Source organism: Oncorhynchus gorbuscha, linkage group LG01 (assembly GCF_021184085.1).
Source record: "Oncorhynchus gorbuscha isolate QuinsamMale2020 ecotype Even-year linkage group LG01, OgorEven_v1.0, whole genome shotgun sequence".
NCBI lineage: Eukaryota > Metazoa > Chordata > Actinopteri > Salmoniformes > Salmonidae > Oncorhynchus > Oncorhynchus gorbuscha.
In genome coordinates, this window is record NC_060173.1 from 102471788 (window position 1) to 102487183 (window position 15396).

The window sequence follows — 15396 nt, forward strand, 5'->3', positions numbered from 1 at the left end:
GAGTGGGCTCATGTGCACGGCCTGGTTTTGAGAGGGGGCATCCAGGCATGCTATGCCCACAGAGAGATTAACAATAGGTGGACGCAGCCAGGCCTGACACTCTCTCTCTCCCTCGTTTTCTCTTGCATTCTTTCTGTTTCTTTCTCTCCCTTGTTCTCTCTCTCGCCCCCCACTCTTTGTCTCCCCCTCTTTCTACCTACCTCTCTCTCTTTATGTTCCTCCCTCTGTCGTTATCTCTCTTTCTCTTTCACATACACACACAACCTATGAATGAATGCAACGGTTGTATTCTCGATGTCCACAAGAAGTCGCTGTTTCCCTCAATATCCCCTGAATTGGTGATCATGGGTCAAACCCAAACTCCAAGATGTTTCAAAGGTTAAAATTTGTCCACATGCACAGGATACAGCAGGAGTAAAACAGTTCAGTGAAATGCTTAACTTGTGAGCTCTTTCCCAATAATGCAGAATAAACGTAATAATATTGATTTTTTTTAAACACAAGAAAAGTGAGAGAAGAAAAAAGCGGGTAAACAACACATGAACACAAGCTTTTGAGTTGTCTGATAAATAGGTAAATACTGTCATGACTGTTCTGTTATTTTAGACTTTTACTGACAATGACACAAAACAGAGGTAGCTTCAAATAGTCCAGAAAACAGCTTTTGTTTGGACTACCCTATTATCCACACAAACCGTTATTCAACTCACAGACATCATGTTGCACATTCATCAGAAAGGCCTGATATATATATATATACATATACCCACATCCGCATTCCAAGTGTTAAAGTCTGACACATCCTGTAACTTGCTAGTACCAGGCACTGTTGATAATGGCAGAAAGTATGCCTGATGATGTGCTTTGTGTAAGCTATGATTACATCAGTGTTGCCACTGTGAGGATATGCCAAGACAAATGGAGATGGGGAAGAAGATATCAATTACCCAAAAATATGTTATGGACAAAAATACGTTTATATGAGGGGGGGGGGCAGTTGGGTGATTTCCTAGTCAGTTGCAATGATGCTCCTATTCTCAATTGAATAGCCAATGTGTATCTGACAAAATTATCTCCCAGTAACGTTCCTGCCTGAAGTCTGTGAAATCGAACAATAATTAAACTTTATCTAACTTGTACCTGAGTCCAACTGCTGGAATGAGTTAGTCCGGCCCATCTGGAGCAGCAAATGGCTCAACTCAACAGGGAGCACGGAGGAGGTGGAGGGTAGAGAGGGGGAGAGAAAGAGGGGATCGGATTGAAAACAGATCAGCTTGAAGATCTCACCACCGCATGTCTAGAACAACTGTCGATTAAAATATAGTTTTAGTTTACATTTTCAGCCACGTATTCTGGCGAAGACATGTCATGCGCTTTCTTATGTAAAAACTCAAAGGTGAGTGAGAAAACGTTACCGCTTGAAGATGATGGATTGTAAAAGTTAGATGCGAGTAATTGCGCTCCTCCGTGTTAAATGAGTTATCCGAGGGATGCCGTGTTCCGAACTTTGAATAGACTTTCAAACTTTTCTTAAAGTACATAGCCGGCCTCGGCTGTTTTCCTTGAAAAAGTACACTTAAACCTAATTCTCGAAATACTTGCAGAGTATTTCGAACAAAGTGAGAAAAAAACAGCATCGGGGTCTAAAGAGAAACTATTCAAGGTAAGGAAAGTTTTTGTTGTGGTGTAGACTAGCCGAGATGACAAGCTTGGAGACATTTTAAAACAAATAATTAATTTCTTATTTGAAACCTCTTGATGCTGAATGCGATAGACAAGCTATATATGTTTAAATGTAAACCACTATCCTGCAGTCACATTGAATAATCTTGCGTGTCAAGGACAGATGGGGTTTGGGTAACTCCACATCACATTTGCACTTTGAACTTAACTGACATTGGAATCCAAAACATTCTGTCTTGCAACTTGATCCATATGCGAAGAGATGTGTTCTGAAAGCCGCGGCGTCAACCCTTCTACTGACTTCCAAATGCCCAGCAGAGTAGTAGCCAATACCTATCGTGATACACTGCATCTTTAAATATGATCCTAAAAATGTGTGCAAAGTTCGATGTAAACAGTAACTTTTATTTTGCAATACATTTTGTGCATATTTCTGGAAGTTTTAACTTCTATAGAAGGTTTAGGGACATGTGTTCCCAAATGTTGTTGTCTTGTCTATCATCATTTTGAGTGGTTTCAGATTGACACATTTCATAGGCTACATTCCAATTTAATTGTGCTTTTCGCACTAACGTTTGTGGCAGACTGGCTGTAGGCCTAAACACAGTGGCTACAAGTTGACGTAAAAGAAAGTGATTGGTGCTCAAGTGTGCACTCACTTCACTTCGTGTACTGATTATTTCAAGATCCCTCTCATTTAAAAACTTGCAATAAATGTTTGAAGTGCTTGACATGCTGTGCAATTAAGGGCACCTCCTTGAATCTCCTATGTCAGTCGGAGTTGTGTACTTATTGTTGAAAAATTCTCAGTTGTTCGCCTGTTTGCACTGTAGCCTGAGTAATCAACAAACACTTGACGCTTTTGTGCAGGTAAAAACAGCTGTATTTACTGTTGTCTTTTACCCATCTAGAGTGTGTGCTAATAATCCCTAGGCTCACGCCTGAACTAATAATATCGACACCATTTTCATCCTCGTTTTGGTCTCAGATCAGCTATAGAACCACAAATAAAAAGGAATAGACATGGTTTTAGGATTGTATATCAATTCAAAGGATATAGTTTAAATGTCAAATGCATTCCTTAAATCGGTGATATTCATCAACTCAAATGTAAAACTGATGAAAGGAATGGTTCAAGTTATTTGATGTCATGGGCTTACTGAAGAATGTTAAAACTGCAGGATTTTTACAAAGGAACAATAGTATGTTCTCTAGAGAATGAAGTGAAAAGAAAACAGTGAAAAGAAAGAAACGAAAAGTAAGAATAGACAAATGCTCAAGGAAAAAGCTCTGACTCTTGCAAAAAAGCCTCCGTGGTGGTATGCATTTCTGTGTTGCGCATGGTGGATACATGTCTGTGTTGCGCATGGTGGATACATGTCTGTGTTGCGCATGGTGGATACATGTCTGTGTTGCGCGTGGTGGATACATGTCTGTGTTGCGCATGGTGGATACATGTCTGTGTTGCGCATGGTGGATACATGTCTGTGTTGCGCATGGTGGATACATGTCTGTGTTGCGCATGGTGGATACATGTCTGTGTTGCGCATGGTGGATACATGTCTGTGTTGCGCATGGTGGATACATGTCTGTGTTGCGCATGGTGGATACATGTCTGTGTTGCGCATGGTGGATACATGTCTGTGTCGCGCATGGTGGATACATGTCTGTGTGTCCACCATGAGTGTGATTTTAATTTAATGCGTTGATGCCCATGCAGTTGCGGGAACATTAGCATAAGAAAAAAGTTTTAGTGCATTTGCCATTGTGCTCAATGAAGAGTTCCAGCAGTCAGGCCTGGGGAGAGTGAAAGAATGTAAATAAATGATGGGGCTATTCAGCCTATTCAAGCTCTGCTTGGGGTTCTTTTCTCTAGGCTCTGAAACCCATGGTGGCGATGTCACTTTCATCTCCCAAGCCAGAGCCAGCCTCTCTCTCTTTTCTATGTTCCCCTTACCCTCTGTTTCTCTCTTTCACACGTCCCTCCACAGCTCTCCCTACTTTATTGATCTGCCGTTTTTCTTCTCTGGAAGTCTGCAGAAATGTAATGAACCGAATACTGGAAAAGGGAAAGGAGGAGAGGTGGGGGGACTTAAAAACACACATTCTGATGAGGTCTAGTATGCAGGAGGGTCAGTTTGAATGACTCTGAGAAGGACAGGAAGAGGACAGACCTCCCCCTATAGAGAGGACAACATTTTTTTTTGAAAAGAACAAGAGTTTTCTTGTCTCTCTCTTTCTCTCTCTCCTCTCACACCTCAGTGAGCTAAGATAATATACTGTTCTGATAAAGCCATTTACTACAGCATGGCATTCCTAGATTGCAGTCCCTTTAAACTGCTCAGAGATTCTAGCAGGAGAAAAGCCAATGTTGCAGGTATAGAGTTGAGAAAGTTGTTGTGTCTAGAAATCTACTTGATGTAAAAGAAAGAACTACAGCTGCTGTATCTCTATAGTTGACATGTTTCCCAGAATGGCTGCTTTCCCACAATTATGTTTCTGTTCTGATGGCCGTATTACGTGGTTATATTAGGCCATTATGATTACAAACCACACCGTTTTAATATAGGCAAATCGTTGATGGTTGAATCATATCCAAGATGCCCTACTGTGCATTTAAACTATATTTTCATATTTCCATTGCTGTAAAAGAAAATGAACATGGCACCTTCCCACCAGTGTTGTTAAGCCTGCTGTATGTTTTGCAACACGTTGTTGAGCCCAACACTGTTTCCCTACTAGATGACGTATACCTCTGACGTTGTGTACAACGAGTGGTTGCCACCGAGTGAAAAGAGCATTATCATTCTAGACCCGTCGGAGACACCACTTTGAGAGTGTTGGACAATACTGGGTGTCTAGCAGGACCTTGCAGCCTTCCTTCAGCCCAGGCCGGGGGGGCTGTGTGGGGTTGGAGGGTGGCTGAAGTACACTCATGTCTGGAGCTCAATTGATGGGCATTTAATGGCCATTTAGGGAGCTGTAAAAAGACATCTATGTGTTGAACTATTCTAGTCCGCCACGGCGCACTCTTCTTACAGCGAGGCTGTACTTGAGATGAGGGGGAAGGTGGAGGGAAGGGGAAAACACAGGGACCAGTGAAGTGACGGCAGTCGGCAGAGAAGCTACATTCATTTGTTTTCAGGGTCCCTCTTTGAGTTCCTCTCTGCATTGGCTTGGGATGGCAAGTGGACACAATCAAGGCTTTTTAGTGTCTGTTATACCATACCCTCGAGGCATCTGGCTCATTCTCTTTCAAGTGTCTGGGGTTAAATAGGATCACATCATATCCGGTCTGGAAGAGGGAGAGTAGCAACTTGCCCTGCCTGGCCTTGTCCCCTCTCATTCCCCACTCCATCTCTCACAGGGCCAGCTAGGCCTAGGAGTGAGTACGTAGACCCCACCTCACCCCCCTCTCCATCTCTCACAGGGCCAGCCATGAGAACGAGTCCTTACTAAGACACACAGTGCCATGGAATGTGAGGTTGAGAGAATTTACATCTGTTGTTATCGAAAGAAAATGGGAAACCATGTATGGCCTCCTCTGTAAAAAAACACGTAATTGTAAATAAAAGTAAAGGAGAGAGTCCAATGTGGTTTTAACTAGCCATTTAAGCGCTGTATGGTAAAATCACTGACAACCTCATTACATCATGATTGATGTCATCAATCTTTGGAGGCGGGAGGCACAGTGAGTCGCCCTCATCAAAAAGCAAGAAGCTAGGCTACAATTAAGGAGGACATGGTTTCTCTCGAGGAAACACTATTTCCAGGTTTCTGTAAGTCACGCAACAACGCCTAATGATCTATTTCCTCTAGACCTACCCATTTATTTAACTAAATTCTCACAGTCAGTCACAATAACACTCACCAAAGTGGGGATATTTTGGGGGCCTTTGGACTCCAGGGGTGTAACCGGAATGACACCTTATTCTCTTTATAGTGCATTAGTTTTAACAATGGTCCGAGTCAAAAGAAGTGCACTACATAGGGAGTAGGGTACGACTTTGGGGCCTCTGGACTTCATAACTCTGTAGTCCCAGCCTGCCTTCACACTGTTCTCTGAGGGAGAAAGGAATGAAACTTCAACAGATTAAATCATGTATACAATTTACATTGTGTTATATATGATGTGTCAACACCATGACATTTTGAAACGATACCCAGCCCCACGGCCAGAGTTCTCCAAACACAGGCTTTTAGCAGTGATTCTATAGGTCAAAGCAAGTTAGCCAGTTGGAGTGGTGGACACAACATTTATTTCATTACTTCACCCTAAAATAAACCATTGGGTTTAAGCTGCAGAGCTCTGCGCTAACACAGAGATAACCACAACTGGACCGGCCCACTTTGCTCAACCAGCTAAATGCCTTGAGAAAAAAACATGAGTTGTGTTTGGATTCCAGTACACTACCAGTCAAGCTTTTCCAGTCCACTGGCACCAAGATATATATATATATATATATATATATATATATATATATATATATATATATATATATATATATAATCGTAATAATATATAGCCAAATGTAGCCGAACCATGTGCCTGGTTCTCCTTACTTCTTGTTCGTCCTAACGCTCTGAACCAACACCAAGCCTGGCGGACACTGGAGAGATCTGAGCTCAGCATGTGGTTAATCTGAGAGGGTTGCCTTGATCCTACTGCTAATCACCTCCTATAGCGGGTTAGCCAGGGTAACAAGATGATCTGCGGTTCCATCACAGAAACTTTCCTTTCACAGCAGCTGGCAGCAGCCCAGACAGAGTATCATTATTAACACCACTGTGTCTTCTCCTATCTTACTCGCCATTGTCAATGAATGACCAGATTCACTGTGTTGGTTGTTCCTAAGACTGACATGGACTCCCAGACAATGGTGTATTGTCTTCAGTGTTTGCCGTGGGCTTTAATCTGATGCAGAGCGTCAGGTCTATAGAGAGGCCGCTTGCAGAACACGCAGCATATTCAACAGTGTGTGTGTGAGTGTGTGTGGCGTGTGCATGCTCTGTTTGTGCTTCCAACACTGGGGTTTTGAGAAAGGGGAGAGGCCTCAGATGTAAGTTATGATTTATCCAAAGGCCTCCCGTAGCTACAAAGCAAAGTTGACTTGCTGACTTGCCCATAGGGGCTGAATGTAATCGTATTACATTCCATATGATGAGAAATATTAAGTGCCTTACTTTGTGCCAGGCCACAGACTCCTCTGTGTTAAACTAGGAGACGAGGGGAGCGCATTGAAAGCATTTAGCTGCTTGCAAAGAAACCATTTGGTTCTTCTACACCAGGGATGTCCAACCCTGTTCCTGGAGAGCTACCCTCCTGTAGGTTTTTCTTTCAACCCCAGTTGTAACTAACTTGATTCACCTTATCAACCAGCTAATTATTAGAATCAGGTGTGCTAGATTAGGGTTGGAGCTAAAACCTACAGGATGGTAGCTCTCCAGGAACAGGGTTGGAGAGCCCTGTTCTACACCAACTCCCACATGTCCACTAGCTCATTGCTTGCCTGTCGCCATTGCGTCGGCCTCTCTCCGGCTCAGAACAGAACTCTGGTTCTGGGTTCAGTCCATTTTGAGGTGGTTTGTTTTGGAATCCTCTCATTAGATGGGAGAACCTGACGGGACAAGGATCGTATGTGGATGCATGCTGCATTTGTCTTCTCTGAGTAACTTGAACCATGTAAGACTTTTCAAATATAATGCAACAAATATGTTGCGCAATGTGTGTTCAGAGTAGAATCGGCATGAATGCGGTCATGGCAGAACTGTAACAGTATCCCCGAGCTCCTTATCCTCAGTGTTGAGAAAAGTGTGGAACTTCCTTAAAAGAGACAGATTGGAAAAGACCATTAAGAACTCTTGTGGTTTTAACGTACCTATTACTAACATCTCATGTGTGGGTGGCCGGTCTTTACACCTTTTGTTATCATTCTCAAAGAGTCGCTAAGTGTCAATACTTCTGAATCATCGCTTGTAAAAGACGGACATGTTCTGACAATTGAAGTACATGCTAGGCTGATTGCTTAACCAGGCATATTTGGCTCAGTGTGGCTTCCAGGTTGTCATCGCACCTCTTGGTGTGCTTGTGGCAGCTGGTAGGACATTGACCCCCCACACACAAGGGCCTCAGACAACAGCTAGGGCTGTCCCCTTGTAACCAAGGCGTCCGAGCTGAGGAACAGCTGACAGACTGCCGGCACACACACACACACACACACACACACACACACACACACACACACACACACACACACACACACACACACACACACACACACACACACACACACACACACACACACACACACACACACACACACACACACACACACACACACACACACATCAAAGATAAAGTCTGCTTTCAAAAGCACTTATATTAGAATGATAATCTCTTGTAATATCAATGTGGATGTGTCATCATTAAATAGATAAACTTGGAAGAACAAATGACAACTGTAGGTTATTGCCTTTGATTCAAAGGGATGCACATATATGCGCACACCATACCACCCACACCACCCGCTGTTGCCTAAGGGGCCTGGTGAGAATATTGACAGCTGTTACTGTTGAGAATGAGTTGTAACAACACATTTAGGATAAATGGCCCCAAATGCTACTGAAAGAACGAAGCCGACTCAGCAATGTGGCACAAATGACAGCTGATCTGAGCTGAGGGTTTCTCCCATAGAATGATATGATCATCTGTAGGTTCTCCTCTCCTGAGCAGATGGGAACTGACATAACTTGATCAAGTGCTTGTATGATTATCGTTTTTAGCACAATGATTTGCTTGTTACTGCCATAACATAACAAAACTCCCCAACACACAAACCCCTATGTAATTACATAGTAAGAAATTGAAGTGATCACAGTTAGAACATTTATATACAGTGCCTTGCGAAATATTCGGCCCCCTTGAACTTTGCGACCTTTTGCCACATTTCAGGCTTCAAACATAAAGATATAAAACTGTATTTTTTTTGTGAAGAATCAACAACAAGTGGGACACAATCATGAAGTGGAACGACATTTATTGGATATTTCAAACTTTTTTAACAAATCAAAAACGGAATAATTGGGTGTGCAAAATTATTCAGCCCCTTTACTTTCAGTGCAGCAGACTTGTCCCGGAGCCATTCCTGCGTTTTCTTGCTGTGTGCTTAGGGTCGTTGTCCTGTTAGGGTCGTTGTCCAGTCTGCGGTTACTGAGCACTCTGTGGCAGGTTTTCATCAAGGGTCTCTCTGTACTTTTCTCCGTTCATCTTTCCCTCGATCCTGACTAGTCTCCCAGTCCCTGCTGCTGAAAAACACCCCCACAGTATGATGCTGCCACCACCATGCTTCACCGTAGGGATGGTGCCATGTTTCCTCCAGACATGACGCTTGGTATTCAGGCCAAAGAGTTCAATCTTTGTTTCACCAGACCAGAGAATCTTGTTTCTCGTGGTCTGTCCTTTATGTGTTTTTGGCAAACTCCAAGCGGGTTGTCATGTGCCTTCTACTGAAGAGTGGCTTTTGTCTGGCCACTCTACCATAAAGACCCGATTGGTGGAGTGCTGCAGAGATGGTTGTCCTTCTTGAAGGTTCTCCCATCACCACAGAGGAATTCTAGGAACATGGGTTCTTGGTCACCTCCCTGTCCATGGCCCTTCTCCCCTGATTGCTCAGTTTGGCTGGGCGGCCAGCTCTAGGAAGAGTCTTGGTGGTTCCAAACTTCTTCCATTTAAAGAATGATGGAGGCCACTGTGTTCTTGGTGACCGTCAATGCTGCAAACATTTTTTGGTACCCTTCCACAGATCTGTGCCTCGACACAATCCTGTCTCTGAGCTCTACGGACAATTCCTTCGACCTCATGGCTTGGTTTTTGCTCTGACATGCACTGTCAACTGTTTTTAATTTTTAATTTTACCTTTATTTAACCAGGCAAGTCAGTTAAGAACAGATTCTTATTTTCAATGACGGCCTGGGTTAACTGCCTGTTCAGGGGCAGAACGACAGATTTGTACCTTGTCAGCTCGGGGGTTTGAACTCGCAACCTTCCGGTTACTAGTCCAACGCTCTAACCACTAGGCTACGCTGCGGGCCTTATATAGACAGGTGTGTGCCTTTCCAAATCAAATGAATTTACCACAGGTGGACTCAATTTCGAGTCTCATAGCAAAGGGTCTGAATACTTATGTAAATGAGGTATTTCTGTTATTTCTCTCACTTTGCCATTATGGGGTATTGTGTGTAGATTGCTGAGGATTCTTTTTATTTAATACATTTAAGAATAAGGCTGTAACGTATCAAATGAAAATTATGCAGACAATTGCATTGATGGAAGCTACAATCTATCTGCAATATTAAAGCTGATCTACCCCCTAAAAACAGTTATGACATTTCTCAGGCGATTGTGTTTGAGTCTTTACATCTGTTTTATATAAAGAGATCGACCACAGGATATTGCATGCAGCGAGTGGTGGTGGGGAAGGGTGGGTTAAAGGGAACAGCTCATCCACAGGACTCGTCTGTGTACATCTGTTCATTCTGGGGATCATTGGATGAACATGGCCTCTGAGTGACTGACTGATTGCCTCCCAGCTACTAAGAACAGGACACGAGATCTAGTGTACCTTACTCCGTGAATGTACAGTGTGTACAAGTATTTTTTTCATAGTCAAAATCCGAAAATGGCATCCTATTCCTTATTTAGTGCACTACTTTTGACCTGGCTCTGGATAAAAGTAGTGCACTTATAGCAAATAAGGTTTATAGTCAAGTGCCAGTTCTCTCAGGCTTCCTTTGTGAACTTGTTAAGACAGTAATAGTAGTACCCTCCTAGCCTGGGCAATGGGCATACAGTATATACCGTAGCACCTTTCACTATTTCTCTTCACTGTTAGAATCTGATCTTCCTCTAATATGACTGCTCAAATTATAGATCTACTGTCAGTTGACTCAAGCTTCCTTTGTGAACATGTTAGGGCAATAGTTTCCTTTCTCGGTTCACTGACCAGGAGGACACCTATCTATATGACAAGTCATACAACAGATATTCCTTCCTGCGTCTGAGTCACGCAAATGACTAATGAATGCTGCCAGTTCCTGTTCCACCATATATTTTAACCTGTGCCCTTTTTAAACCAGGGCGTCAAAGGTTTTCAGGGGTGAATGTTGTTCTGAGACAGTGATTCCCCCATATAGAATGTGCCCTTGTCTAAAAGCATCCACATGCTTCCCAGACAAAACAGTTCGGAAATAGTTTGTGCATATATTATGACAACATTTTGTTCGGGCACACAACATTTTATGGTCCGTAGCTTAAGCTACGGACAACAAATACATTGGTATTTTATCAATGGCAATTTAAATGCACGGAGGGGCCAATGTTCGAGATCCTGAGACCCATTGTTCATCCACCACCATAACCTCATGTTGCAGCATGATAATGCATGGTTAAATGTCGCAAGGATCTGTACACAATTCCTGGAAGCTGAACATTTTACAGTTCTTCCATGGCCTGCATACTCACCAGACATGTCATCCATTGAGCATGTTTGGGATGCTCTGGATCGACGTGTACGACAGAGTGTTCCAGTTAGGGCTGTGGCGTTCATGACATTTTGTCAGCCTGTTATTGTCATGCAAATTTAGCATCTCCAGGCCTCCACGCATACAAGTCATACAAGCCATACAAGCCATACAAGCCATACAAGCCACTGATTCGCTGCTTTTGGAACATCTAGATTTAAAAAATTCTAATAAATCAATTGAATATACACCATCACAATAAATCCATTATTTATTTTAATAAGGTCTAAAGAAACAATATCTTATGAAGAAACATTTATTTCAGATAACGTGAATATGAGTTGGCCTACTGTATGGTATCTGGCTAAGTGCCATTCCAGAGGCTGTAGGCTTGTTCATTTAGCAGACAAGATATGCTTATAAGTCCCTTGCCATTATTTTATATTAAATGATTTCCCATTCCAGAATGAGTGCCCATATTTGACTAATTTCAGGAAACTAGGCATATGTCGCGCATGACTACGTCACAGGAGAGCCATTTGAACGTAAATTTTTAAATCAAAGTTTCATGTGCCTTAATAACAAACTTGTATGCCATCTGTAAATATGAATAAAATTGTTCAATTACGAGCATCGTTGATTTATCCACAGAAAAAGCCAGTAGCCTTCCCGCTAGCCATGATTAGCTGAGATAATGGGTAGGCTACTGCATGCAGAGAGTTTACTTTGGATTGGTCTGCCATGTAGCACACTTCTATCTATAACATGAGCTGGTCAGTATGTGTAGGTAATCCTTTCTAACACGTCTTTTTTGAAAGATACTGCAAAGGTGTTGTTCTCCACTTTCTGGAGGACCGAGTTTGGAAATCAGTGTAATGCACAGTGGAATTAGAATATGATAGCTAAGGAAATGGAGAAAATTCTGGCGTTTTATTGCATACATGCAGACAGAGTCGAAAAGAGAACAAACAGAAGGCTGTTGTATAAAACACCTGTCTCCAGATTACATCTTCAAACTTAAGGCAACCATGGCATTTGTGACAGAGAGGGAGAAGTTTCCATCCATGTATACTTTCGGGTAGGATAGTCTAGCAAGCTACATTTTCAGATATTACACATATCTAATTCAGTCAAAAAGTTGTTTTCATTTTATGTTAAAGTGTACTGTTAGCTAGCTAGCTAATGTTAGCTGGCTCTCTCGCTAGATAACGTTAAGTGTATGATCTGTGTAGTAATATTATTCGTATCTCAGAGCCATTTGCATTGCAAGTTATAGCCTAATGTTAGCTAGCTAGCTAGCTAATGCTGGAAGTTAACAGAAATGGGCATGTATTTCCTGAAAGCCAGACTGTAGAGAGGAGGTGAACATCTTGACTATAAGAAGTACATCAGAACAGTGCATGGAGGATCTCTGTACATGCAGAGAGACCGTAGTCTGCACTCTGCAGTTAGGCCATATACAGTAAAGTATTCACAGGAAAAATAACAAAAACTCATTACAGATATACAATGAAATTATTGGCACCCCTAAAGATTCTTATCGATTAAAATCTAAAGAATTATACATTTGATCTTATATTCATAGCACGCAATGACTACATCAAGCTTGTGACTACAAACTTGTTGGATGCGTTTGCAGTTTGTTTTCATTGTGTTACAGATTATGTTGTGGTAATAACTTGCCTAGTTAAATAAAGGTTAAATAAAATATATATAAACTCAGCTAAAGAAGAAAGTGCCTTTTTCAGGACCCTATCTTTCAAAGACAATTCGTAAAAATCTAAATAACTTCACAGATCTTCATTGTAAAGGGTTTAAACACTGTTTTCCATGATTGTTCAATGAATCATAAACAAATAACGAACATGCACCTGTGGAATGGTCGTTAAGACACTAACAGCTTGCAGTTCTGAAAACTTAGGACACTAAAGGGGCCTTTCTACTGACTCTGAAAAACACAAACGAAAAATTCCCAGGGTCCCTGCTCATCTGCGTGAACATGCCTTTGGCATGCTGCAAGGACTGCAAATGTGGCCAGGGCAATAAATTGCAATGTCCGTACTCTGAGACGCCTAAGACAGCACTACAGGGAGACAGGACAGACAGCTTATCATCCTCGCAGTGGCAGACCACGTGTAACAACACCTGCACAGGATCGATACATCCGAACATCACACCTGTGGGACAGGTAATGGATGGCAACAACAACTGCCCGAGATACACCAGGTACGCACAATCCCTCATCAGTGCTCAGATTGTCCGCAATAGGCTGAGAGAGGCTGAACTGAGGACTTATAGGCCTGTTGTAGTAAGGCAGGTCCTCACCAGACATCACCGGCAACAACGTCGCCTATGGACACAAACCCACCATCGCTGGAACAGACAGGACTGGCAAAAAGTGCTCTTCCTTGACTAGTCGCGGTTTTGTTTCACCAGGGGTGATGGTCAGATTTGCGTTTATCGTCGAAGGAATGAGCCTGTACTCTGGAGCGGGTTCGATATGGAGGTGGAGGGTCCGTCATTGGTCTGGGGCGGTGTGTCACAGCATCATCGGACTGAGCTTGTTGTCATTGCAGGCAATCTCAGGGAAGACATCTTCCTCCATCATGTGGTACCCATCCTGCAGGCTCATCCTGACATGACCCTCCAGCATGACAATGCCACCAGCCATACTGCTCATTTTGTGCGTGATTTCCTGCAATACAGGAATGTCAGTCTTCTGCCATGGCTAGCGAAGAGCCCGGATCATAATCCCATTGAGCACGTCTGGGACCTGTTGCATCGGAGGGTGAGGGCTAGGAACATTCCCCCCCAGAAATGTCCGGGAACTTGCAGGTGCCTTTTTGGAAGAGAGTGGTAACATCTCACAGCAAGAACTGACCAATCTGGTGCAGTCCATGAGTAGGACTGTTACTTTTGATTTTGACCCCTTTGTTCAGGGACACAATATTCAATTTGTTAGTCACATGTCTGTGGAACTTGTTCAGTTTATGTCTCAGTGGTTGAATCTTGTCATGTTCATACAAATATTTACAAGAATATAATGTGTTTCTAAACACTTCTATGTTAATGTTGATGCTACCATGATTACGGATACTCCTGAATTAATAGTGAATGGTGATGAGTGAGAAAGTTACAGAGCATCAAAGATCATACCCCCAAGACCTGCTAACCTCTCACCATTACCAGGGGAGGTAAGCATGTCATGGGGGTATGATCTTTGACCCTCTGTAGCTTTTACCACTCATCATTGTGGTCCTTCTGTAGCTCAGTTGGTAGAGCATGGCACTTGTAACGCCAGGGTAGTGGGTTCGATCCCCGGGACCACCCATACGTAGAATGTATGCACACATGACTGTAAGTCGCTTTGGATAAAAGCGTCTGCTAAATGGCATATATTTTTTATTATATATATATATATTTTATCATTATTCATGATTCATTCAGGATTATCCATCATTTTTAGATAATAATGTCTGTCTTTCTCTAAACAATTGTATTAGTATAACATGTATGCTCTATATTTTGGAGCATACAATATATCTCAGTGTTTATACATATATATATATTTTTTTTTTCACCTTTATTTAACCAGGTAGGCTAGTTGAGAACAAGTTCTCATTTGCAACTGCGACCTGGCCAAGATAAAGCATAGCAGTGTGAACAGACAACACAGAGTTACACATGGAGTAAACAATTAACAAGTCAATAACACAGTAGGAAAAAAAAGGGGGAGTCTATATACATTGTGTGAAAAAGGCATGAGGTAGGCGAATAATTACAATTTTGCAGATTAACACTGGAGTGATAAATGATCAGATGGTCATGTACAGGTAGAGATATTGACTTACAAGACACAAAAACCCTAAGAAGTAGACCCCATTTTGCTGGTGGTAATAACTCACCTTAGGACCACCATACATCTGAAACCTAAGCGGGTTCAACACCGGCCCAGACATCTGAGGGTGGAATAGGGGCGTCAAACCCCTATATATCACACTACACCAGGGTAGAGAGAGGGTTGGGTTGCATGAGGGCAGACAGGAGAGAAGGAGAGAGAGATAGATCTTACCAGCATCAGTATCACCATCCTGAGATAGGAAGAAAGGGGCGGAAGAGGAGTGCAGAAGAGGAGTCTGCAAATCTTCATAGATGATGACTCTTTGATATCTGTTTTCATTCCTTTCAGTGTTA

General features: G+C 42.5%; 1 protein-coding gene across 2 annotated transcripts in view; it reads left to right on the top strand.

Annotated features, from left to right (window-relative positions):
* Nucleotides 1–1198: 1198 nt before the first annotated feature.
* Nucleotides 1199–15396, top strand: part of LOC124047576 (zinc finger protein GLI2-like) — a 161759-nt gene continuing 147561 nt past the window's right edge. The window contains exon 1 of one of the 2 annotated variants that reach the window (XM_046367897.1): nucleotides 1199–1663. Coding sequence is in view for 1 of the 2 variants with exons in the window: in XM_046367888.1 (XP_046223844.1) it covers nucleotides 1364–1396 (33 nt within the window). In the remaining variant the exon portion in view is untranslated. The remainder of the gene's footprint in view (nucleotides 1664–15396) is intronic. The other variant, XM_046367888.1, reaches the window with a different exon arrangement.